At 38.7% G+C, this 24,465-nt stretch overlaps 1 protein-coding gene across 3 annotated transcripts; it reads left to right on the forward strand.

Moving 5' to 3' along the window:
- The first annotated feature begins 11 nt into the window (after positions 1-11).
- On the forward strand, positions 12-24,102 carry Cutc (cutC copper transporter). 3 transcript variants are annotated; one of them, XM_042263928.2, is made up of 9 exons: positions 12-187; positions 2,375-2,446; positions 6,083-6,142; positions 7,046-7,255; positions 8,464-8,499; positions 11,126-11,259; positions 20,898-20,925; positions 22,511-22,616; positions 23,660-24,102. In XM_042263928.2, exons 1-9 carry the CDS (start codon positions 130-132, stop codon positions 23,772-23,774), a joined length of 819 nt encoding a protein of 272 aa, XP_042119862.1. In that variant the 5' UTR covers positions 12-129; the 3' UTR covers positions 23,775-24,102. The 3 variants fall into 3 exon arrangements, with proteins under 3 accessions (XP_042119862.1, XP_042119865.1, XP_076419253.1); XM_042263931.2 differs by having other exon boundaries at positions 15-187; positions 11,156-11,259; XM_076563138.1 differs by lacking the exon at positions 12-187 and adding an exon at positions 442-578.
- The last annotated feature ends 363 nt before the right edge of the window (positions 24,103-24,465 follow it).

Genomic DNA, 24,465 nt, shown 5'->3' on the forward strand with positions numbered 1-24,465 from the left:
GCTTGCGCCCGCGACTCCGCTCCGCTGGGCCCGCGGGGCGCGGGCGCCGGGAGCGCGCCTGCCCGGGCGCTCGCGCAGCCGCGGGACTCAGTGGAAACCGAAGGCGAGCGAGGGCGGAGCGCGGGAAGCATGAGGAAAGGGGCTTCCTGCGAGCGGAAACCGGCGTGGATGCCGACGGGGAAGGCGGGTGCGGAAGGTGGCGGGGCCGGGGGTGGTGGTCGGCCGGTGGACCCCGGGGTGGGGCCGGCCTGCGGTCGAGTGTCCTCCGCTCCGCGTGGGTCCCGGGCAGTCACGCGTCCCCGGGGTCGCTCGGGCCCCCCGAGGGCGGCATCCCCGCCCACCCCGCTGTCGCTGGGGTAGAGAATACATGTGTGGCTGTGCGGGACTTGGGCTGGCTGGCGAGGCAGACAGAACTCGGCAAATTTCTTCTCTTCCTACTCAGTGAAGGTTCTCTGGTTCTCCCAAGCAGCGGCTCTCACATTGCTGTCCTCAGGACTCACGGTCCCGAAAATACTGTAACTGTTATATGTTAACGCAACTCACTTTTATGAAGGATAAATATCCCTCAACAAGATAGTGTAAGTGGCAGTGCTCTGTGTTTTGCAAATCTCTTTAATAATGGACGATAGCTGGAGTCTCCTCACACCTACACCTGCATTCCATCTGGCACGTTTAGTAGTGTCCTGAAAACTACAGTCCACTGATGAGAGGCTAAGAGGAAAAAAAAAAAAAAAAGGAAGAAAAGCCACAGACTCAAGAGTCCCCGAAGCTACCTGGAGTATCTTACTGAGAGCATTATTATTATTATTATTATTATTATTATTATTATTATTATTATTATTATTATTTTGGTCCCTACAAAAATCTTTGTTGCTCAGGCTCCTGTTGTAGCCATTCCTATCTTGTAGGAAGCTACTGATAGTCCCTCAGCATTGTCAGGCTCACTTGTGTGAGTGTTGATGTGGCTATCGGATTTGTGGAGTTAGTGCATTGTTGTTTAAGACCATAGGCCAACACTGGAATCCCAGTCTATGGGACCAATAGTCTTTTACTAATGACAATTTCACCTTCATATTAAGAGGTGACAGATTTTTGTTTCTCGAAGTAATTTTCCATCATAAAAGCAATATTGGGTAGAAAAAGTCAAACAATATAGAAAAGTAAAATTAATTACAAATTCACTGCCCATTAGTAATTCTTACAGAGATCAGTACATGAAGTATGAATTAAACATTTTTAAATTGTGTTGATCATTATTGTGTCAGTGTGGGTCCATGTGGCATAGTGAGTGTGTGGAGGTCAGAGGACAACTTTGTGATGTTAGCTCTTTGCTTCCAATTTTAAATACATTCAGGGCATGAACTCAAGTTACCCACTGAACCATTTCCTGGGCTCCAACGTTCAAATCTTTAATTAAAAATAAGTTACACATTTAACTTGCAGGAACAACCCAAAGCTGCTTATACCCTACTTTTTAGTATTAACACGTGAATTTGTAATTCAGGTTTTAGTCTATATTTGAATGACTTGTTAGCATGGTAGTTCCCGTGCTAGTTGAGAGGTGAAGATAAAGAATTTGTAAATAAAAATCTCTAACTTCATGTCAACCAATAGAGATCAGATATTATCTCAGAAGTAAGAGGTGAAGCTAGGGTTTTAATGGAAATATATAACTCAAGTTATTGGAGTTCAAAAGGAGATAAACTTTTCTACTTTGGGGGAAAAAACGTGGAAATGTGACTTGGTCCAATCCTTGGGAAAGTTTAGCATTTGAAGATGCAACTAGAAGGATTTTGTCAATTAGCTAGTATAACTATTGGCAAAGATGGAGACTGAGGAGAACTGGAGTCATAAAGAGGAAATAATAAGTAGTTTGGTAATGATAATGAATACTTAGTGGGTGTACCCTTTATGTAAATTACCTCAGTGTTCATTACTCTGAGGGCAGGAATTAAAACTTCTGTTTTATAGAAAAGTAACTTGTCTAGGGTCACACAGTGAATAAAATGGTGGGACCAGGATTTGAAATCTAATCTTTGTTTTTAAATATGTAGTCCTTGTAACTGCTAGCATTGAGAAACATTCCAAGAGTCTGAGCCAGGACATGATGATGAGATCTGTGTTTTAGGAAGATTAATTTCACATTCACTATGTACTAAAGATTGTTTCAGTTTGGTTTCTTTTACAGATGTCTGTATATCTGTTTCACAGTCTGGAGACACTGGTTTTCATTTTACCACGTGGGTGGGTCTTAGTACATCTGTTTGTTTCTCTATTGCACATTGGGATTCAGGCAGCAAAAACTGAAGTATTAGTGGAAGATTGGTAGAACTTGCTAGTTCCTTCAAGCATTTTTGTTGTTCGTATATTTTAGGAGCACCAAATGGATTTCTTATGGAAATATGTGTAGATTCAGTGGAGTCAGCTGTGAATGCAGAGAGAGGAGGTAAGGGAAACTAGATAATGAATCTCGGCTGACAACCTTTTTAAAGTGTCTGACAATGAATCCTATGGTCTAACCTCAAAAAACCCTTGCCAAGCTGGGCACTTGGGAGGCTGTGGCAGAAGGGTCACTGTGAAGTCAGTTTGGGCTATAGAGTGAGAATCCATTAAAAGAAAAAAAAAAAAGCCCTTGTCATCTCTTGGATAGTAATAGTCTTCTCAGAAACAACTAACTAGAAAACCTCCTGAAGAGCTTGGCATGGTGGCACATGCTTATAATCCCAGCTTTGGGGAGCTTGAGGCCTGGGGGTTCAAAGTTTGAGGCCAGCTGGAGCTAGATAGGGAGATCTTGCTTTAGAAAGTAAAGCAAAACATTTTTTTTTTTTTTTTGGAAAATTACTGTCTAATCCCCCCTTTCCCCAGCAGGTCACATTTTAAGTCAAGTGTCTATAATCCTGCTTGCTCATTAACATGATTATTTTATTGAACTTGACACAAATTTAAGAATTTCAAACAGTTGAGAGATATCTTTAGGGGACTGAGCATGTAGCTCGGAGGTAAAGCACTTGTGGTGTGTGCAATCCCCAGTATTGAATAAGAATTAAAATTAAAGATGGTTCTAGACTTCTTATCTTTTTACCGTAGATGCTGTTTTGTTTTGTGTTCTAAATTTGTTTTTGTGAGAAGCATAGACATTTCCATCATCTCAAGATCAGAAAAATAATTTTAACTCATTTTTTTCGGTGTTACTAGGGGTAGAACCCAGGATCTTGTGCGTGTTGGACAAGCATTCTACTAAGCTATGTCTCCAAACCTTTATTTTTATTTAAGGAACATTTTCAAACAAATGAATTGGGCGTAACATGTGAATTCCCATGTGCTGGCTAGTTTTATCATTGGGAAGAAGGAACCTCAGAATATAAACTATCCCCCCAGTTTGGCCTATGAGCACATTTTCTTGATTAATGATTGATATAGGAGGACCCACCTCACTGTGGGTAATACCACCCATGGGCTGGTGGTCCTGGGTGCTATAAGAAAACAGGTTGAGCAAGCCAGTAAACAGCACTCCTCCATGGCTTCTCTAGTTCCTGCCCTGGCTTCCCTTAATGATGGACTTACAAGGTGAAGTAAACTCTTCCCTGAGTTGCTTTTGGTCATAATGTTTCCCATCTACTCATCCCTCAATTTTGTATTAGTTACTTTTCTGTGACAGATTTCCGAACAAAAGAAACTTGCAGGAGGAAGTGTTTATTTTGGCCCACGGTTTGAGGGACACAGTCCATCATGTCACTGAAGGCATGGTGGAGAGCTTGAGGTCACTGATGACTTTGTGTCTGCAGTCAGGAAGCAGACAGAAGTGGATGCTGATGCTCAGTTGGCTTCTGTGTTCTTTTTTTGGTTGTGGGACTTCAACCCATACAACAGTGCCACCCACATTCAATGTGGATCTTTCCTCCTCAGTTAAACTTCTCTGAAAACGCCCTCAAAGATGCACTCAGAGTCTCCTGTGTGATTCCAAATCTGATCAAATTGACAATGAAAAGTGATCATTACAAATTCAACCATTTTTAAGTCACGGTCAGTCGTTTTCAGCAGATTTTTTGGTGGGGAACAATTGACATGTTTTCAGTTTTGCTGAACACATTTGATTATTGTCACTCAATCTCTTTGTGGCAATAAAAAGGAATAAAAGATTGATGGTTGCTGTAACAGATGGTTTGTTCCCCTGGTGCCCTGTGGGGATTGAACCCGGGCCTTTGTACATGCTGGGTGCTGTATTATTGAGCTACTTCCCTTATTCTAGGTTGTTTTGAGAGAGTCTTGCTATAACCCAGGGCCACCTAACACTGTGATGCTCTCGCCTAAGCCTTTCAAGTGGTATGATTGCAGACATGTACTACCATACTTTATGGTTTCCTCGTTTTTTTTTTTTTTTAAAAAAAAAAGGTTTATTTTTCTCTTTTTTCGTAGTTGATTTGTTACATGCACTATGATGTTCATCATTCAGAGCACCACAGTGTCAATTTTGCTGATTATGTAAGTGGTGCCATATGATATTCTTTTCTAATCACTTCATTTCCTGTTGAGTTGTTAACCCAGCAGTTTAAAATCCAATTCAGAATTCAGTTTTAATAAAATTGTTTCATAGGGCTGGAGAGATGGCTCATTGGTTGCACATACTGGGTGTTTTCCCAGAAGATATGGGTTCAATTCCTAGCACCTTCATGGTGGGTCACAACTGTCTTTAACTGCAATTCCAGGGAAACTGATACCCTCTTCTGGCCTCTATAGGAAGTAGGCATACACAGACATGCAGGTAAAACACCCATACTTATAAAATTAAATGAATAAGCTGGGCAAGGTTGTGCATATCTTTAAAACCAACACTCAGGAGGTGGAAGCAGGCAGATCTCTGAGTCTGAGGCCAGCCTGGTCTATGCAGCCAGTTCTAGAACAGCCAGGGCTATAGAAAGAGAGACCCTGTCTCAAAACACCAAAATTTAAGTAAAAATTTAGAAATAAAAAATAATTTTTAAAAAATGCTTTATAGGCAACATTATGTTGTATTATATTAGGAGATCATCTTGTGTTTTTGTGTGTGTGTCTATCTGTATGTCTGTCTGTTTGTGTGTGTGTGTCTGTGTAATGTTAAGATTATTTAGTGGATTCAGGTGTTACCAACCTGATCTTTTATAAGTTTTCCAGTCATTTGTTAATCTAATAATTTTAGTATATAACACACATACACACACACACCACACACACACACACACACACACACACACATGAGTTTTTTTTGTTCTTTTGATTTTGAAGGGACATAGGGTATCACTATGTAGTTGACACTGGCCTTGAACTCATGACAATCTACCTCAGCATTCCATGTGCTAGAATTACAGGTATATACCACCATGCCCTGCTTTATATTTATTTATTAACTAGTATACAACTGGAAAGAACATCTTTCTCACCATTTGGTCATGTTGAAATTTGGTTTGTATGAGAGGGGAAGGGAGAAAGGCTGGCTTCTTGGTTCACTGATTTTCAAAGTAACACATCTGTTTGCTGTCTTCCAATGAGTTGTTTCCACATTATAAAACTAGATTTAGACATAGGTGTTTTCATCTATCATAGTTATTTTATTGATGCTTTAAATATGCTATCTTTGGCTAATGGGAGCCTTGTCCATGAGACCTTTTAACATGACCCCAACAGTTTGATTGTTCTTTTGCTATCAGTATTCACTGCATCTTGAAATTTTCTTGATAGCTACTCCAAAGTAACTGTTAGGTTTTGTTTTAAAGCTTAGAGTAATGAGGAATGTTTTGAAAAGTTGATATTACTTTCTTATTGTTTGACAGTTAACATTTACTATTTTCTATCCAATAATGTCTTTATTCCCTATGCATGGCAACTCTAATACAAATTTTAAGAGAACTGGCTTAACTTGCATTAACTCTTAATTTGGCTATCAGTAATACAATGAGGGTTGTATAATACAATTGAGATTTAAAATATTTTTACTCTAATTTTATAATTTGATTTCTTTCAATTAAGTTCTCAGGTTCATTTTATGTTTAGATAAACAGTTTGCTTTGTCATAGGAACTTTTAAAAAAACGTGTGTTTTTAAAAAGGTGCTGGTCGGATTGAATTATGTGCTGGTTTACTAGAGGGAGGAATCACACCCAGCATGGGTAAGTATCTTTTTTGTCACCAAATTTCTCATACAGAGATTGGGACAACTGATTATTTAATGTTATATTAAGTATATGATGACTATGGTAGCAATTAGAATTGCTTATGGTTGTAAATAACATCATCAAAAGATTTAATTAAACATATTTTTGTCCTCAAACATCAAAAAATTGGAAGGTAAATAGTTTTTATTGTATCAACTGACAAGTGCTTTTAAGTATCTTCAGTCTTTGTAAATTGCTCTTCTTCACCCCATGATTTTCCTATGACTTACCTTCTATTATAAACACTTTTGGCCTCCACTGCATCCTGCATGGCTTGGTCCTGGAAACTTGACTCAGGCAATGAAGAAATGAGGCAAAGACACACACACACACCCACACACATACAGAGAAGCTGGGATGTAATGGATCTGCTTACTCTGATGGAGTGGCGCCAGCTATGAAACAGCCTGGGGCCTCAGCATGTTTACTGTGTACAGCAGGGCCGAGGAGTAAGCTAGTCTCAGTATGTGGTCTCTGTAGGGGAGCAGTCTTAGGTTGCAATCATCTGGGAGGAGGAAGCTGCAGTTGCTAGTTTTTACACACTGGTCAGTCATTTGTAAATGCTCATACTTGGACCAGAGGAAGGCTTTGCCCATTTCTATGAGTCTGAGGCATTAGTCTTTGTTAATAGTACACATTCACTAAGAACTTCATCCATTCTTTACACATTCACTCAAGGTTTCCTCTGTTCCCCACAGGCCTCCTTCCCTGTATATCAGCATTCTCTGATTTGTCCTGTTCACACTTTTCCTTTGGAAATAATACATAAGAATAACTATATATGACCAATGATATTTTAATAACGTCTCCAGATCTTTTAGCTCACAGTTGAACTTGAGTCTGCTTCTGTTCTTAAAGGTATTCTTCAAGTAGTAAAACAAAGTGTCCAGATTCCAGTTTTTGTGATGATTCGACCACGGGGAGGTGATTTTTTATATTCAGATCGTGAAGTTGAAGTGATGAAGGCTGACATTCGTCTTGCCAAGCTTTATGGTGCTGATGGTTTGGTATTTGGGGCATTGACTGAAGACGGACACGTTGACAAAGAGCTATGCATGTCTCTTTTGGGTAAGAGTTTATAGCTGAGGTGTAAGAGCCTCTAAAACACACACACACACACACACACACACACACACACACACTCCTGATGCAGAAAAAAAAAATCACAAAATTGATTTTTCAGCCATACCTACAGACACTTAAATTAACCCATCTTAAAAAGAAGTTGTGTGTAGCCGGGCGTGGTGGCGCACGCCTTTAATCCCAGCACTCAGGAGGCAGAGGCAGGCGGATCTTTGTGAGTTCGAGGCCAGCCTGGGCTACCAAGTGAGCTCCAGGAAAGGCGCAAAGCTACACAGAGAAACCCTGTCTCGAAAAAAAACCAAAAAAAAAAAAAAAAGAAGTTGTGTAAGTATTTGGGGTAGAGGGCATATGTGGCAAAGGCCTCTCAACATTCCTTTGTTGTTGTAGATCAGGTACTGCGTGTAGCTAGAGTTTCCCTGCCTTGCCCACAGTCTGGACAAATCTTTGTCACCCGCCAGTCCCACAGCTGCTCAGACCCTACCAAGTAAACACAGAGACTTATATTGCTTACAGACTGTATGGCCATGGCAGGCTTCTTGCTAACTGTTCTTATATCTTAAATTAATCCATTTCCACATATCTATATGCTGCCACATGGCTCGTGGCTTACTGCCATCTTCACATGCTGTTTGTCATGGCGGCGGCTGGCAGTGACTCCTTCTGCCTTCCTGTTCTTTCTTTTCTCATCTCTGTTAGTCCCGCTTATACTTCCTGCCTAGCCACTGGCCAGTGTTTTATTTATTGACCAATCAGAGTAATTTGACATACAGACCACCCCACAGCAACTGTGCTTGCAGAATTTAAATGTACATTGATTGCATTAACCAATGCACCAGAACTTGAGAAGTTATTCTAGTCAATAAAGAGGAGAGGAGGTGGAGAGGATAGACGCAAGCTACCTACATTATAAGGTCAAAGTTCTTCTTGAAGATCCGCAGAGTAGCCAAATAATCGATGTAGTGTTGTCTTTACAGTTGATGTAATTTTTGTTTGGTGCCCCTAAGGTATAGATAGCTATATTTTATGTAAGAGTCAGAGCTTAGTGGAAAGGTGGGACTTTTGACTCTATAAGACTGCCAAAGCTGCCATTTTGTTACTATTTTAGTTCACTGTCCTAGCAGAAGAGAGTATAAAGGAGAATTCTGCATATAGTCATCAGCCTCTTCATGTGTTGTATGACTTTCTTTTTATAGCTCTTTGCCGTCCTCTGCCAGTCACTTTTCACCGAGGTGAGTCATTTCTGTTTTTAATAGGTTTGTTCAATGGTGTCAGTTTTTAAATTTTACCAGCTGGCACAGCCCTTCTAATGAACACTGTTATATAGTGTTACAGTGATACTAGTTAATATCTTAGTTCTTGGGAAGAAGAGTTACAGATTTAGAGATGGTGTTCAGTGCCTATAAAACTTGAAAGCTTTGTTATGAAATTTTAAGAAGGTGGTGGTAGCATGTACTTGAGAAGAGAGTAAACATTGCCTGTAAGTGTACGTGTCCATCCAAGTAGCAATCTGAAGATTCATCGTTTATTAGATTGCCTTAGATCGTATACAGCCCTACAATGAATAAATCATCATGGTCATTGAAATGAAATGTACCTCCTGGCTTATGCCAGGCAAAACCATTCCTAGAGCTCACAGTGAGGTCAGCTTTATCAAATGTAGACTTCTTAAGAAAGAAAGTAGATGTTTGAACAAGAATCAGACATTTTTACCAAGAAGTAGATGCTAATAGTTGTAGTTCCCATGTACATTGGCTAAGTCTTATTAAGCCTTGGGAAAATGGAGAGACATGTGTCACTTGTATTCAGTAGGCACTGCCATTGCAGATGGAAAGAAAGAAACCTTTAGTCTAAACAGTGATATACTTGAGAAAGGGTGAAATGTTTTCTTCTTCTTTTTTTTTTTTTTTTTGGTTTTTTCGAGACAGGGTTTCTCTGTGTAGCTTTGCGCCTTTCCTGGAACTTCACTTTGGAGACCAGGCTGGCCTCGAACTCACAGAGATCTGCCTGCCTCTGCCTCCCAAGTGCTGGGATTAAAGGCGTGCGCCACCACCGCCCGGCTATGTTTTCTTCTTTTTAAATAGGCCCAGAGTGAATTGCCGGTATCTGTCTCCATGTACAGCAATTAAGATAAAGTATTTGTTACCCTTTGAAATGTGTGACCCTACCAGAAACAATTGTCTTATTTGATATTAGCAATGTTTGCTATAAAACGACAATAACTAAGAGAGTTAGTCTGTCAGCATCTTGATGACAGACACACCAACAAATTTTAAACATGAAAAGTATTTTTAAATTAGTGAACATTTATCTGAAAAAGTAGTTTAAATTTTGTCATTCTTAATAGTTTAAAAAAAAATAAACCAGTCACACAGAATATATTTTTAAAATTTTAAACTAAAAGATTACTTCAAATTTCTATTCCTTTCTCTTTCTCTGATAAGTCTAACAAAAATATCTTCATAATTTATAGAAACATTGGTAGTGTTCTTGGTTTCACGTTTTCCCACGTGTTAATTTAATAAGGCAGGATAAGCACTGTTGAGAAAGCGATGGCACTGAACCAGGAAAGCTTCTGTAGGACGTTAAAGGTGGAGAAGTCTGTCCCCGAGGACCCATAGTGGCTCATCACCATACATCAGAATTCTATATCGTACGATAGTGTTGAGAACCAAAGCAGAAGTAGTTTTTCTTAAGATTCCTAGGCCACTTTCCTTTCTTAGTGTTCTGAAGAGAGAAGTCCCGTCCCTTTCCTTTCCACTTAACCTCCTTTCCTCGCCTTTGCTCCCTTCCCTTGAATTTGGGGTCCTCCTGAGTGCTAGAATTATAAGCCTGGGCTTCCATGCCTGACTTGAGAAAGGAGGTATCTTAGTAGAATGGAACTGAAAGCTCATGTTGTCTGTTAAAAAACAGCCACCTTACACTATGAGTCTTGACTGTATCAGGTAAATGATTTAGTACAAACTAAATGTGAATGGGAGGCTAGGTTTCTCCTAGGACAGGTGGGTGTCATGTGTCATTTTATGCAGTGTAGTTTGTCTGAAGCCTTCGAGCACTTTTCCGGATGTGATCATTCACATGTCACATTTACAACATTGTCATATCTAAATGCTACTGTATAAATGTATTAATACTTTTTAAAAAAGATTTATTTATTTATTATGTATACAGTGTTCTGCCTACATGCCAGAAGAGGGCACTAGATCAAATTATAGATGGATGTGAGCCACCATGTGGTTGCTGGGAATTGAACTCAGGACCTCTGGAAGAGTGCTTAACTTCTGAGCCATCTCTCCAGCCCCTTATTAGTACTTTTTTAAGATAAATTTTAAGTAAGTTTATTTTAAAGAGAAACACTTATGATTACTGAAAATGACCATGGTGGTATGCAAACTTTTGTACTGGCAAACTCTGACTCTTAGAAAATAAAAAGAACCCTTAGGAATAAAAAAGAACTCTTAGAGCAGGCATGGTGGCACACACCTTTCATCCTGGAACCCTAGAGACAGAGCCAAGTGGTTCTCTATGAGTTTGAGGCCTGCCTTGCTTACATAGTGAGTACCAGGCTAATTATAGCTACATGATGAGACCCTGTCTCAAAAACAAAAGAAGAAACTCTGATTTGTAACTTTTCCTTGTTTCTGTGGTTTAAATGCTTTATCTTGACTAATTTTGAATGCCAGTCTGACTTAAAAAATCATGAATTTTTCATAATTGTCTATTGTAAGCCAGTATAAATCTAGCATACTATTATATATGATGTATATTATAATATATATACACACACAATACATTTGGAAACTATTGAATTTAGAGGATATTTCTGTTCAAAATTCAAATCAGTTTTACCTTTTTTAGCCTTTGATATGGTTTGTGATCCAATGGCAGCTCTGGAGACCCTCTTAACCCTGGGATTTGAACGCGTTTTGACCAGTGGATGTGACAGTTCAGCTCTGGAAGGACTGCCTCTGATAAAGCAGCTCATAGATGAGGTACAGGATGGCTGTGGTTCCTCTGAACATTCTGTTATTCCGCTGGTTTAGAGAAATGAGTATTACTGACTTGGTGATGATGGAAGAAAAGCAGAGCCAGTGACATGTTTATTTGATTTTTATTTATTGCATGGGTGTTTTAAATAACCAAGGAACTTTAGATCAAATTACAGACAGCAAATTTTGCCTTTTCTCTGTCGTTAGTCTTGTCTAGTTTTACACCACTGTCAACCCGTGTATGTGCAGGGAACCCCTTTAAAATTTATAGGTTAAGTATTTTCTTGCACTGACTTTTTACGTCTTGGGTAACAATCTACTACTATAATATACTATACAGAGCATAGACTTTTGGGTTAGAATCCAGTCTTAAATCTTGGTTTTTCCATGGACAAATTACCTAAGCATTCTATAGTTAGTTTGCTTTTCTGCAAAAGTGAAGTAATAAGAATATCTACCTCCCCAAATGGTTAGAAGGTTGTTAGTCGGATTTTGATGGCTTTGATGTAATACCTGACATGTATAACTTAAAGGGAAGAATGTTTTACTTTGGCTCCTTGCTTCCAAGGTTATAGTCTGGAGTCCATGACTGCTGCTTGTGAGTCTAGAACAGTTGAGAACGTAATGGTAGCAGGAGCATGTGGCGGACGCTGCTCACTCCATGGTGCACAGGAAGCAGAGAAAGTAGGAATGAGAAGGGCCAGAGCAAGATACAGTCCTCAAGGGGAGGTTCCCAGCAAACTGCCACCTCCAGGGCCTCACCTTCCACACAGTTCTACCACCTGCCAATAGTCAATCCAGATTTGTTTTTCAAACACAGCCTAATCTAATTTATTCCACTTAAAATTCATTATCAGTGAATACAACTTCATTTTACCAGGATTTATTGTATTTGGAATTCTATAACCTATTCCTTTTTTTTTTTTTTTTTTTTTTTTTTCCACATCCTGGCCACAATTTCCCCTCCTTCCTCTCTTCCCAATCACTCTCACCCCAACCGCAATCCATTCCTCCTCAGTTTCTGTTCAGGAAAGGCAGATCTCCCATGGATAACAAGAAAGCATGACGTATCAAGTTGCCATAAGACTAAGCACCTCCCATGTATTAAGGCTGGACAAGGTGATTCAGTATGATGAATAGGGTCCTAAAAGCCAGCAAAAGAGTCAGAGATGGCCCCTGCTCCCACTGTTAGGAGTTCCACAAGAAGACTAAGCTACACAACTGTAACATATATGCAGAGGGCCTAGGTCAGTCCCTTGCAGGCTCCCTGGTTATCAGTTCAGTCTCCATGACCTCCGGTGAACCCAGGTTAGCTGATTCTGTGGGTTTTCTTGTGGTGTCCTTGACCCCTCTGACTCCTACAATCCTTATCCCTCTCTTCTGCAGATTCCCTGAGCTCTACCTAACGTTTGGCTGTGGGTCTGCATCTGTTTCCATCAGTTGCTGGGTGAAGCCTCTCTGATGACAATTAGGCTAGGCACCAGTCCATGAGTATAGCAGAATATCATTAGGCGTCATTACACGGACTTTTTTTTCTCCAGTTGTGTCTGGTTCTATCCTAGGTCTCTGGGCCATCCAGCCTCTGGGTCCTGGTGCTCCGGGCAATGTCAGGGGTGGGCTTACTCTCCTGGCATGGGTTTTAGGCTAGACTGGTCATTGAGGGAGCCTCAATCTCTAGGTCACCCTTACCCCAGCACGTCCCACTGGCAGGACAGACTGTAGGTCGAAGGTTATGTGGCTGGGTTGGTTTCCCACTCCTTCCACTCACAGAATCTCTTCTATTTCCCCTTCCGAGGTAGATCAGCATGTCCCCTCTTGAACCATTCTTGTTACCTAATCTCTCTGGGTCCATGGATTAAAGCATAGTTATCTTTTAATTTTATAGATCTATGGAGTATAGCATAGTTATCCTTTAATTTTATAGATAATATCTACTTATGAGTGAGTACATTCCATATTTGTCTTTCTTTAGGTCTGGATTACCTCACTCAGGATGATTTTTTTTTCTGGTTCCAGAAAATTTGCCTGCAAATTTTATGATGTCATTGTTTTTAACAGCTGAGTAATACTCCATTGTATAAATGTACCACTTTTTTTTTTTTTTTATCTATTCCTTGGTTGAGGGACATCTAGGTTATTTCCAGGTTCTAGCTATTACAGATAAAGCTGCTAGAAACATAGTTGAACAAATGTCCTCATGGTATGGCGAGGTGATCTTTGGTTATATGCCCAAGAGTAGTATAGTTGGGTCTTGTGGTAGATTGATTTCCAGTGTTCTGAGAAACTGCCATATTGATTTCTAAAGTGCTGTACAAGTTTGCACTCCCACCGCAATGGAGGAGTGTTCCCTTTGGTCCACATCCTCTCCAACATTAGCTGTCACTTGTGTTTTTGATCTTAGCCATTCTGACAGGTGTAAGATGGAATCTCAGAGTCATTTTGATTTGCATTTCCCTGATGGCTAAGGATGTTGAACTTTGTTTCTTGGCCATTTGAGATTTTTCTGTTGAGAATTATCTGTTTAGATCTGTACCCCATTTTTAATTAAATTATTTGGTTTTTTTGATGTCTAGTTTCTTGAGTTCTTTATATAATTTGGAAATTAGCCCTCTGTCAGATGTGAGATTGATAAAGATCATTTCTCATTCTATAGGCTGCTGTTTTGTCCTATTGACAGTGTCTTTTGCCTTACAGAAGCTTTTCAATTTCATGAGGTGCAATTTATTAATTGTTGATCTTAATGTTTGCACTATTGGTGTTCTGTTCAGAAAGTTGTCTCCTGTGCTAATGTGTTTACAGCTATTTCCCACTTTTTCTTCTTTCAGGTTTAATGTGTCTGGATTTATGTTAAGCTCTTTTATCCACTTGGACTTAAGTTTTGTGCAAGGTGATAATTATGGATGTATTTGTATTTTTCTGCATGCCAACATCCAGTTATACCAGCACCCTTTGTTGAAGATGTTTTCTATTTTTCCATTGTATAATTTTGGCTTCTTTGTGGAAAATCAGGTGTCCAAAGATATATGAATTTATGACTGGGTCTTTGATTCTATTACATTTTTCCACCTGTCTGTTTTTATGCCAGTAACATGCTGTTCTTATTACTATAGCTCTGTACTAAAGCTTGAAGTCAAGGGTAGTGATACCTTGGGAGTTCTTTTATTGTATAGGATTGTTTTAGCTATTATGTTTTTTTTTTCATATGAAGTTGAGTATTGTTCTTTAAAGGTCTGTAAAGAATTATGTTGAAATTTTGATGGGGGTTGCATTGAATCTGTAGATTGCTTTTGGCAAGATGGACATTTTTATTATGTTATTCCTACCAATCCATGAGCATGGGAGATCTTTTCATCTTCAGGTATCTTCTCCAGTTTCTTTCTTCAAAGACTTAAAGTTCTTGTCATACAGGTCTTTCACTTGCTTGTTTAGAGTTAAACTAAGATATTTTATATTATTTGAGGCTATTGTGAAGGATATTGATTCCCTGATTTCTTTCTCAGACTATTTATCATTTGAATATAGGAGGGCTACTAATTTTTTGGAGTTAATCTTGAAACCAGCCACTTGACTAAAGGTGTTTATCAGTTGTAGGAGTTCCCTGGTAGAGTTTTTGGAGTTGCTTATGTATACTATCATATCATCTATGAATAATGATACTTTGATTTCTTCCTTTCCGGTATCCCCTTGATGTCCTTTAGTTGTCTTATTGCTCTAGCTAGAACTTCAAGTACTGTATTGAATAGAGAGAGAGAGAGTGGACAACCCTGTCTTGTTCCTGATTTTTGTGGAATTGCTTTGAGTTTCTCTTCATCTGATTTGATGTTGGCTATCAGCTTTTGTATATTGTTTTTATTATGTTTAGGTATGTCCCTTATATCCCTGATCTCTCTAAGACTTTTATTATGAAGGAATGTTGGATTTTGTTAAAGGCTTTTTCAGTATCTAATGAAATGATCATGTGGGGTTTTTTTTCTTTCAGTTTTTTTATATAATGGATTACATCGACAGATTTTCATATGTTGAACCATCCCTGCATTTCTGAGATGAAGCCTACTTGATCATGGTAGATAATCTTTTTGATGTATTCTTGGATTCAATTTGTCAGTATTTTATTATTTTTATTCATTAATGTTCATGAATGAAATTGGTTCATAATTCTCTTTCTTTGTTGAGTCTTTGGGTGAATTGGGTACCGGGGTGACTGTGGCCTCATAGAAAGAATTTGGCAATGTTCCTTCTGTTTCTATTTTGTAGAATAGTTCGAGGAGTATTAATATTAGCTCTTCTTTGAAAGTCTGGTAGAATTCTGTGTTAAAACCATCTGGCCTTGGGCTTTTTTTGCTTGGGAGACTTAATGACTGCTTCTACTTCCTTAGGGGTTATAACAAATTGTTACATGATCTTGATTTAATTTTGGTATGTGGTCTCTATCAAGACATTTTTTTTTTTTTAGGTTTTCCAATTTTGTGGAGTATAGGTTTTAAAGTATGACCTGATGATTCTCTGGATTTCATTAGTGTCTGTTGTTCCATTCCCCTTTTCATTTCTGATTTTGGTAATTTGGATATTCTCTCTGTGTTTTTTAGTTAGTTTGGATAAGAGTTTATCTTGTTGACTTTCTCAAAGAACCAACTCTTTGGTTTCCTTGATTCTTTGTATTGTTCTTTGTGTTTCTATTTTGTTGATTTCAGCCCTCAGTTTGATTATTTCCTGCCATCTACTCCTCCTGGGTGTGTTTGCTTCTTTCTGTTCTAAAGTTTTCAGGTATGCTGTTAAGCTGCTAGTATGTGATCTTTTCAAATTCTTTATGCAGGCAGTTAGTGCTATGAACTTCCTCTTAGCTTTCATTGTGTTCCATAAGTTTGAGTATGTTGTGCATTCATCTTCATTGAATTGTAGGAAGTCTTTAATTTCTTTCTTTATTGCTTCCTTAACCCAGTGATACTCAGTAGAGACTTGTTCAGTTTCCACGAGTTTGTAGGCTTTCTATTGTTCCTGTTGCTGAATTTCAGCTTTAATCCATGGTGGTCTGATAACATACAGAGGTTATTTCAAAATCTGAAATTTCAGATTTTGGTATCTCTGTTGAGACTTGCTTTGTGGCCAAGTCTATGATCAGTTTTGGAGGAAGTTCCATGAGGTGTTGAAAAGAAGGTATATTCTTTTGTGTTTGGGTGAAATGTTCTGTAAATATCAGTTAGGTCATTTGAATCAATAACGTCTGTTAGTTCTGTTATTTCTCTGTTTAGTTTCTGTCTGGATGACTTGTCCATTGATGAGAGTTGGATATTGATGTCTCCCACTATTTTTTTTTTTTTTTTTTTTTTTTTTTTGAGCTGAGGACTGAACCCAGGGTCTTGTGCTTGCTAGGCAAGTGCTCTACCACTGAGCTAAATCCCCAACCCGAAGTCTCCCACTATTAATGCATTGGGTTCAATGTGTGATTTAGGCTTTAGTAATGTTTCTTTTACAAATGTGGTTGCCCTTGCATTTGGGGCATAGATGTTCAGAATTGAGATATCATCTTGGTAGATTTTTTCATTTGATGAGTATGAAATGCCCTTCTCCATCTCTTTTGATTAATTTTGGTTTGAAGTCTATTTTGTTAGGTATTAGGGTAGCTATACCACCTGACTTCTTAGGTCCATTTGATTGGAAAAATCTTTTTCCAACCCTTTACTCTGAGGTAATATCTATCTGTGATGTTGAGGTGTGTTCCTTCCTTCCTCCCTCCCTCCCTCCCTCCCTCCCTCCCTCCCTCTCTCTTTCTTTCTTTCTTTTTTCTTTTTTTTGGTTTTTTGAGACAGGGTTTCTCTGTGTAGCTTTGCACTTTTCCTGGAACTCGCTTTGGAGACCAGGCTGGCCTCGAACTCACAGAGATCCACCTGCCTCTGCCTCCCGAGTGCTGGGATTAAAGGTGTGCGCCACCACTGCCCCGGTGAGGTGTATTTCTTGTATGCAGCAGAAGGATGGATCCTGTTTTTGTATCTGTTCTATAAGTTTGTGTCTTTTTAATTGGCGAATTGAGTCCATTGAGATTGAGGGTTACTAATGACCATTGATTGTTAATTCTTGTTATTTTTGTTGTTGTTGTTTTTGGTAGTGGTGGTGTGTGTTTCCCTTTGTTGTTTTTTGTTGGTGTGAGATTATTTATTGCCTGTGTTGTCATGGGTGTAGTTAACTTCCTTGAGTTGGAGTTTTCCTTCTAGTACTTTCTGTAGGGTTGGATTTGTGGATAGATATTGTTTAAATTTGACTTTGTCATGAAATACCTTGTTTTCTCTATCTGATTGAAAGTTTTGCTTGATATAGTAGTCTGGGTTGGCATCTGTGGTCTCTTAGGGTCTGCAAGATATCTGTCCAGGCCCTTCTTGATTTTAGGGTCTCTGTTGAGAAGTTGGGTGTGATTCTAATAGATCTGCCTTTATATGTTACTTTGCCTTTTCCTTTTACCACTTTTAATATTCTTTCTTTATTCTGTATGTTTAGTGTTTTGATTATAATGTGGTATAGGTATTTTCTTTTCTGATCCAATCTATGTGGTGTCCTGTAAGCTTCTTGGACCTTGACAGGCATGTCCTTCTTTAGATTGAGAAAATTTTCTTCTATGATTTTGTTAAATATATTCTCTGGGTTTTTGAGCTGGGATTCTTCTCTTCCTGTTTTTCTTAGGTTTGCTCTTTTCTTAGTGTCCCAGATTTCCTGGATGTTTTGTGTTAGGAATTTTTTAGTTTTAACATTTTCTTTGACCAATTAATCTTTTTCCTCTATTTTGTGTCTTCAACACCTGAGATTCTCTTATTTTCTATTGGTAATGCTTGCACCTACAGTTCTTGTTCCCTTACCCAGATTTTCCATTTCCAAAATTCCCTTAGTTTGTGTTTTCTTTATTGCTTCTATTTCCATTTTCAGGTCTTGAACTGTTTCCTTCACCTGTTTGTTTTTTCTTGACAATCTTTAAGGGATTTATTGATTTCTTCTTAATTTTTTTGTTTGTCTTTTCCTCAATTTTTTTTTTTCGAGACAGGGTTTCTCTGTGTAGTTTTGGTGCCTGTCCTGGATCTCACTCTGTAGCCCAGGCTGGCTTTGAACTCACAGATATCCACCTGCCTCTGCCTCTCAAGTACTGGGATTAAAGGCGTGCGACACCACCACCCGACTTTCCTCGATTTCTTTAAGGGATTGTTTTCATTTCCTCTTTAAGGACCGCTATCATCTTTATAAAGTTGTTTTTAAGGTTGTTTTCTTGTGCTTCAGCTGCATTGGATTGTTCAGGTCTTGCTGTCATAGGAGAGCTGGACTCTGGTGTGCCATGTTGCCCTTTCTGTTACTGACTGCATTCTTACACTGGTGTTTAGGCATCTGGGTTTGGGATGATTATAGGTCTAGGTGTTGATTCCTGTGTTTGTCTTTATTGGATGGGTGTTTTGTCCCGTGGTTTGTGTTTCTTCTCTTGTCTTCTGGCCTAAGTGTCTGAGGAGTCTAGTGAGTCTTGAGGTCCAGTAGGGTGTCTCCACTGGTGGTTTGGGGGCCTACAAAACCTCTGAGGTTTTGGGTGCCAGTGTTGCCTTTTCCATTCCAAGTGCCTGTGTGGCCTCTGGAGTTCTGGGTAACTGCTTGGCACCTGGGATTCCTAGTACAGCAAGACTTCTAGTACAGCACAAGTTTTCTGCTGGGGCTGGGGTCCCTGGATCCAGCCTGGCCTTCAGTAAAGCCAGTCTTCTTCCAGAGCTGTAGGCCAGAATATGGAGCCCAGGGGACGGGGTGCAGTCTGGGCTTGTTGGGTGGCCTTAAAGGGGTATTAACGGGCTGTGGGTGGTGTCTTACCTGGGGTCCCTAAATCCAACCTGGCCTCCAGTAAAGCTGAAGTTGTATGCGTGTGTGTGTGTGTGTGTGTGTGTGTGTGTGTGTGTGTGTGTGTGTGTGTGTTTGTTTTGATTTTTTGAGACAGGGTTTCTCTGTGCAGTAGTCCTATCTGTCCAGTACTGTCCTGGAACTTGTTTTTTTTTTTTGGGTTTTTAGAGACAGGGTTTCTCTGTGTAGCTTTGCGCCTTTCCTGGGACTCACTTGGTAGTAAACCAGGCTGGCCTTGAACTCACAGAGATCCACCTGCCTCTGCCTCCCAATGGCTGGGATTAAAGGTGTGCGGGAGGGGGGGCAGGCAGCAAAGCCAAAGTCTTTTTCTGAAGTTGTAGGCCAGAATATGGAGCTGCGTGTCTATCCAGATTTTTAATCCATCAGTGGATTATTCCATTCATGAAGTCAGAGTCCTCATGATACAGTTATTTCCCCCAAAGTCTGTCAGGGGGCAACCAAGCCTGTGAGGGTCATTTCACATTCAAACCATACATAAGGTTTGTCTTTCAGATAATTACTGATGCTCAATATTTTGTATTTTTAAATCACTTCTGATAATGTTAGGTAAATATATTATTCTAAGTAATCTTTTATAGAAGGCCAAAAAGCAGGATAATATTTCTCTTTAAAATATTATTTGTCTTTATTTTAGAAAGCTTTCATTTGGAAGAAACAAATAAATGTGACTTTCCCCTTTCTAAAATCATTTCAACTTCTTAGATAGTGAATGTTTTATGGGTGCTTCACCTTTACACATTTGAGACACAGATAAATCTTTGATCCAGTTAATTTTTCTAACAATTATTAATTTTGTGAAATAGCCCCCTTCCTCTCAGTCTGTATTTCATTACCTGACCGTACTATATTTTACCTTCATTGTACGTACTATCTGAAATTTATTATATAAATATTGTTTGTCTGTTATAGTCTTCTTTTCATGTTTAAGTTCCATGCAAGTAGGAACTTTCTCTTGTTCACCATGTCAAAGGGATGGAGTTTTCTCTTCCCTCTTATGTTTAGTTCCTGGGACATATAAACCAACAAAAGAATCTATGCATAACTGTATATTCTTGTGTGTATGTTAGCAAAGAAATATAACTCAACGAGATGCTTAGAATAGAGCTTACATACGATCTTAATGGGTGGGGAGGAGGGTTGAGAAGGGCAACTGTGGGAGAAAAAGGGTTTTCCAGAAGATAAATAGAATCTTAGGAGAATGGATAGGCCGTATGAGAATTTTATAATTCGTCCCTACCTTCCAAAATTATCAGAAATTAAATTGATTCTTACATTCTCAGTTAAATGAATGTATGGCTATATTTTGCTGATATTTAGTTGAGGAGCCAATATTTGAGTAGATTCCCATCTTCCCGTTCCCCTCACCATAATTTACAATTATGTTAGATTGTCTTTTCTACTAAAATTTTACTTACGTGCACCTGTTTTCATTCACTGCATACTGAAAACTCAAAATTTCTGTGATTTTCCAGTAATATTTTTCTTAAGATGATGTGATTACAAAGTATATTTTTCCACCAACTTTTTGTGTTTATAATATACATTCATAAGGCAATATAATAAAAAATCTTTCTGTAAAAAAATTATGATGCTGAACATCTTTCCTGCTCAATACCCTTTCCCTCAGAGAGAGAGAGAGAGAGAGAGAGAGAGAGAGAGAGCTGTTGAAAAATTAAACATTAGCAGTAACTTAAATTTTTTAGTATACTTATTAATCTCAGTTGAGAGAAAGATACTAAAATTTCCTTTTTCTTCCCCTTTTTCAGGCCAAAGGCAGGATTGTGGTGATGCCAGGTATGTATCTCTGTTTTTTCTCATAACACTGAAATAAAGTGTTGGAAGAGCAAATGAGTCAGAAAAACAAAGGAAAAAGTGCCAGAATATGGTACTTAGAGATAAAAATATATAGTTTGATTAAGATGTTTTAAGATTAGGTGGTCTCTGCTGAGATTTAGAAATAAAGAGCCCTCTAAGAGAAGCTGGCTCAAAGAGGAGCGATAAGGGATTTTCTCCGTGTTTGCATCTCGCCGTGTAGAGTACTGTGAACTTGAATATTCACCTTGGTGAGGCAAGGCAGTTCAGTGTTGCTGTCCTGTGATAAAGCCAAATGCTAGGCAACATGCCTGAATAAAGGGACTAGTCTGTCAGCTCAGACAGTTGTACCAACAAACTTTAGGACATAAGTCACATCTCAAAACCCAACTTCTTCATGATAAGTCAGAAGAAAGTGGGGCTAGAAGGAACATATCTCAACATAAAAAGGCTGTATATGACAAACCTACATTTGCAAAGCTCAAAGTATTTCCACTAAAATCAGTTGAGACTCAGTACTTTCAGTGAGATCACACAGCTTTTTACAGTTACCATGGGAAAGCCCAGAATTCTTCTCTAAGTCTGACTTGTCAGCCTGTGTTCTTTCTGTTTTGTCTCATTCTGTTCTGCATTTTGTGTTGTGTTGGATTGTGTTTTGTTGTTGTTGTTCATTGTTTTATTGTTTTGTTTTGTGAGACAGGGTCTTGTTATGTAGCCCAGGCTGGTCAAACTTGAGATCATCCTGCCTCAGCCTCATGTGCTGTGGTTAAAGACATTCAGCACTGTGCCTGGCTTGTCCTTTCCACTCTGAAGAGTTCAGCAGTGTGACTGTAGCACTAACAACAACCGTAACAACAAAAGCCAAGTTAATGAGTCTGAAGAAGTATATGAAAAACAGCTTAAAGTACAAAGTACATAACTAATACTATCTTAAAATAGTTGAATATATTTTCTATATCAGAATATGATACTGAATAATTTCATATTTATAATTACTGGTATCAGTTCAGAGTATGACTGTCATAAATATTTGGCTATGTAGTTTAAACTAAATGAAATTAGGCTCGTCAGTGAAATGAAACAAGCAGTTATTCTTCGGATGAACAAGCTGGAAAGAGTTTGCTTCCTCTCGTTGCCAGTACAGTCAGTACGCTCTTCAAATCCTAGGCCAGAGCAAAACGTTACAGGTTCTCTGTTGAGGAAAAGTTTCTGATGCTTTTGTAGCTTTTTCCTCGAACCTTTCTTGAACTTTCCATATATAAGTTAAGGGGAAGGCAATGATGAAGTCCTTGTCCAGAATAGTCTTTTTAAATCCAAAGTTAGTAATGCATAGCATCATGACATAAACCAATGGAGTTTCCTTTATAAGCTCTGTCCTTAAAAATTCTCCAGAGTCTGTAGCATAGGTCTTATATGTTTTCTGATCCCATTTTAGCTTAGAGACAAAAATTCTTGAATCACTGAAAATTTTTAGAATGGAGATTTTATCTAGAAGAATGATTTATCTATATTTAAATTTTATGTGATATTCTGTCCCACTTAATGTATTACTTTTTCTTTGTAACAGGAGGTGGCATAACAGATAAAAATCTGCAAAGGATCCTTGAGGGTTCAGGTGCTACAGAATTCCACTGTTCTGCTCGGTCTTCTAGAGACTCAGGAATGAAGTTTCGGTACAAATACATTCTTTATATACAGGAATTAAATATTAATGAAATTAATCTTTGCTTGCTTAAATAAGAAAACTTGCCGGGTGGCGGTGGCGCATGCCTTTAATCCCAGCACTGGGGAGGCAGAGCCAGGTGGATCTCTGTGAGTTTGAGGCCAGCCTGGGCTACCAAGTGAGTTCCAGGAAAGGTGCAAAGCTACACAGAGAAACCCTGTCTTGAAAAACAAAAAACAAACAAACAAAAAAGAAAAAAAGAAAACTTTAGTTAATGTCATTATTAAATAATGGAATGCTGTGATTAGTAAGTATTGTGATTGGTTTTTCAGTTGAAAAATATTCCTAAAATGATTGTTGTTCTTCCCGAAATAAGCAGTAACTTCAGAATATGAGTTAACCTTTATCTGGCCTTTGCTTAGTTTTGCTAGTTATAACCTTTTTTAATGGTTATGTCTAGTCTGGGTCTACTAAGAGAAAGACTTAATTTAGTGGGAATGATTTCCTAATTCAAGCACTGCTGAATATAAGCACTTAATAAATTAATTCAGCAGTAAAGGATCCAGTGAGTCAGATACTCACATGTACTCATCCTGTATGCCTTCCTTTTACAAAGTTAATAATTGGTATAAGGCAGCCTCAGTACCATTTTTATCTCTCCTGCTGTAAATAGTCTTCCTTTACCTTTGCTCTCTACTTGCAGTTGTTTTGAAATTTTATCACTGTTAAGGACTTTAAACCACTGTGTTTTTCAACATCCTAGAGGATTCCTACAACTTAATTGAATCATCTCATTTACTGGTGGGGGAGAGTTCAACATAAAAAAAGGAAGACTTTATCATGTACATTTTCAGATACAAAATCCAATTTCCTGCCTGGTAGATTTAGCTACTAGATTTTTCAAGTAATTAATCAATTAAAATTGTGAGTATAGTAGTCCAGCATCTTTGACCTTCCTTTATTCTTGAGGCATGAATTAGTCTATAAAGTGAAGGAGAGTGTATTTAACAACTGATATGATTATCTATCTGTTCTTTGTTATTTCTATTGCAGAAATTCCTCTGTTGCAATGGGAGCTTCACTTGCTCATTCAGAATATTCTCTGAAGGTAACAGATGTGACAAAAGTCAGGACTTTGAATGCTATTGCAAAGGATGTCCTCGTTTAGTTAAGGCTCCTCGGAGAGACATGGATATCAGAGTGTGCAGGCAGAATTAGGACCTTCAGTTCTCCACGTGGCCATGGAGTACGTTTCTAAGAAGAAAAAGAAATTGGACCGGCAATGCACTCATTTTCTTTGCTAGTCATTTCTGTCATCGTGGCTACATTTGGTCTGTGCTTCTTCCATGGAGAGAGGCTTAGTCAGTTTTCAGTGGAATTAACTGATAAACTGGCAAAGTTCAACTACAAGGTATGAAATCAGAGTTTGGGTTAGGATCAATTAGTACCACTTTTTTGCCTTTCATTTGTAAAATAAAAATTCTTATTCTATTGTGTTATAGTCTCCTATTCTTTCACTTAATATTTTCAGTAGCTTACTATGAAAGGAGATTGTTTGTTTTGCTTTTCTGTTTCTTTTAGTTTTTCTTTCTATCATGTACTCATTGGATTTGTTGCTCAGGGCAGGATGTAAAGGTTACAGTAAAATAGTCTAGTATAAAAATTCCCAGACTTGGACTTTTTTTCTTTCTTTTACATTCTGACATCCAAGTTGAGGCAGGGAGATGACGTGTCTTTCAATGTGAATTTTTGGATTTCTCTGGGCCTCCCAGTAGCCACAGTGAAAACGTGCTGAGAACAACGTAGGAACCAGAAATCTGCATCTCTGCTGTAGGGGTCACGGTGCTGGGTGGCACAGT

The sequence above is a fragment of the Peromyscus maniculatus genome, chromosome 1, assembly GCF_049852395.1.
Source record: "Peromyscus maniculatus bairdii isolate BWxNUB_F1_BW_parent chromosome 1, HU_Pman_BW_mat_3.1, whole genome shotgun sequence".
Lineage (NCBI taxonomy): Eukaryota > Metazoa > Chordata > Mammalia > Rodentia > Cricetidae > Peromyscus > Peromyscus maniculatus.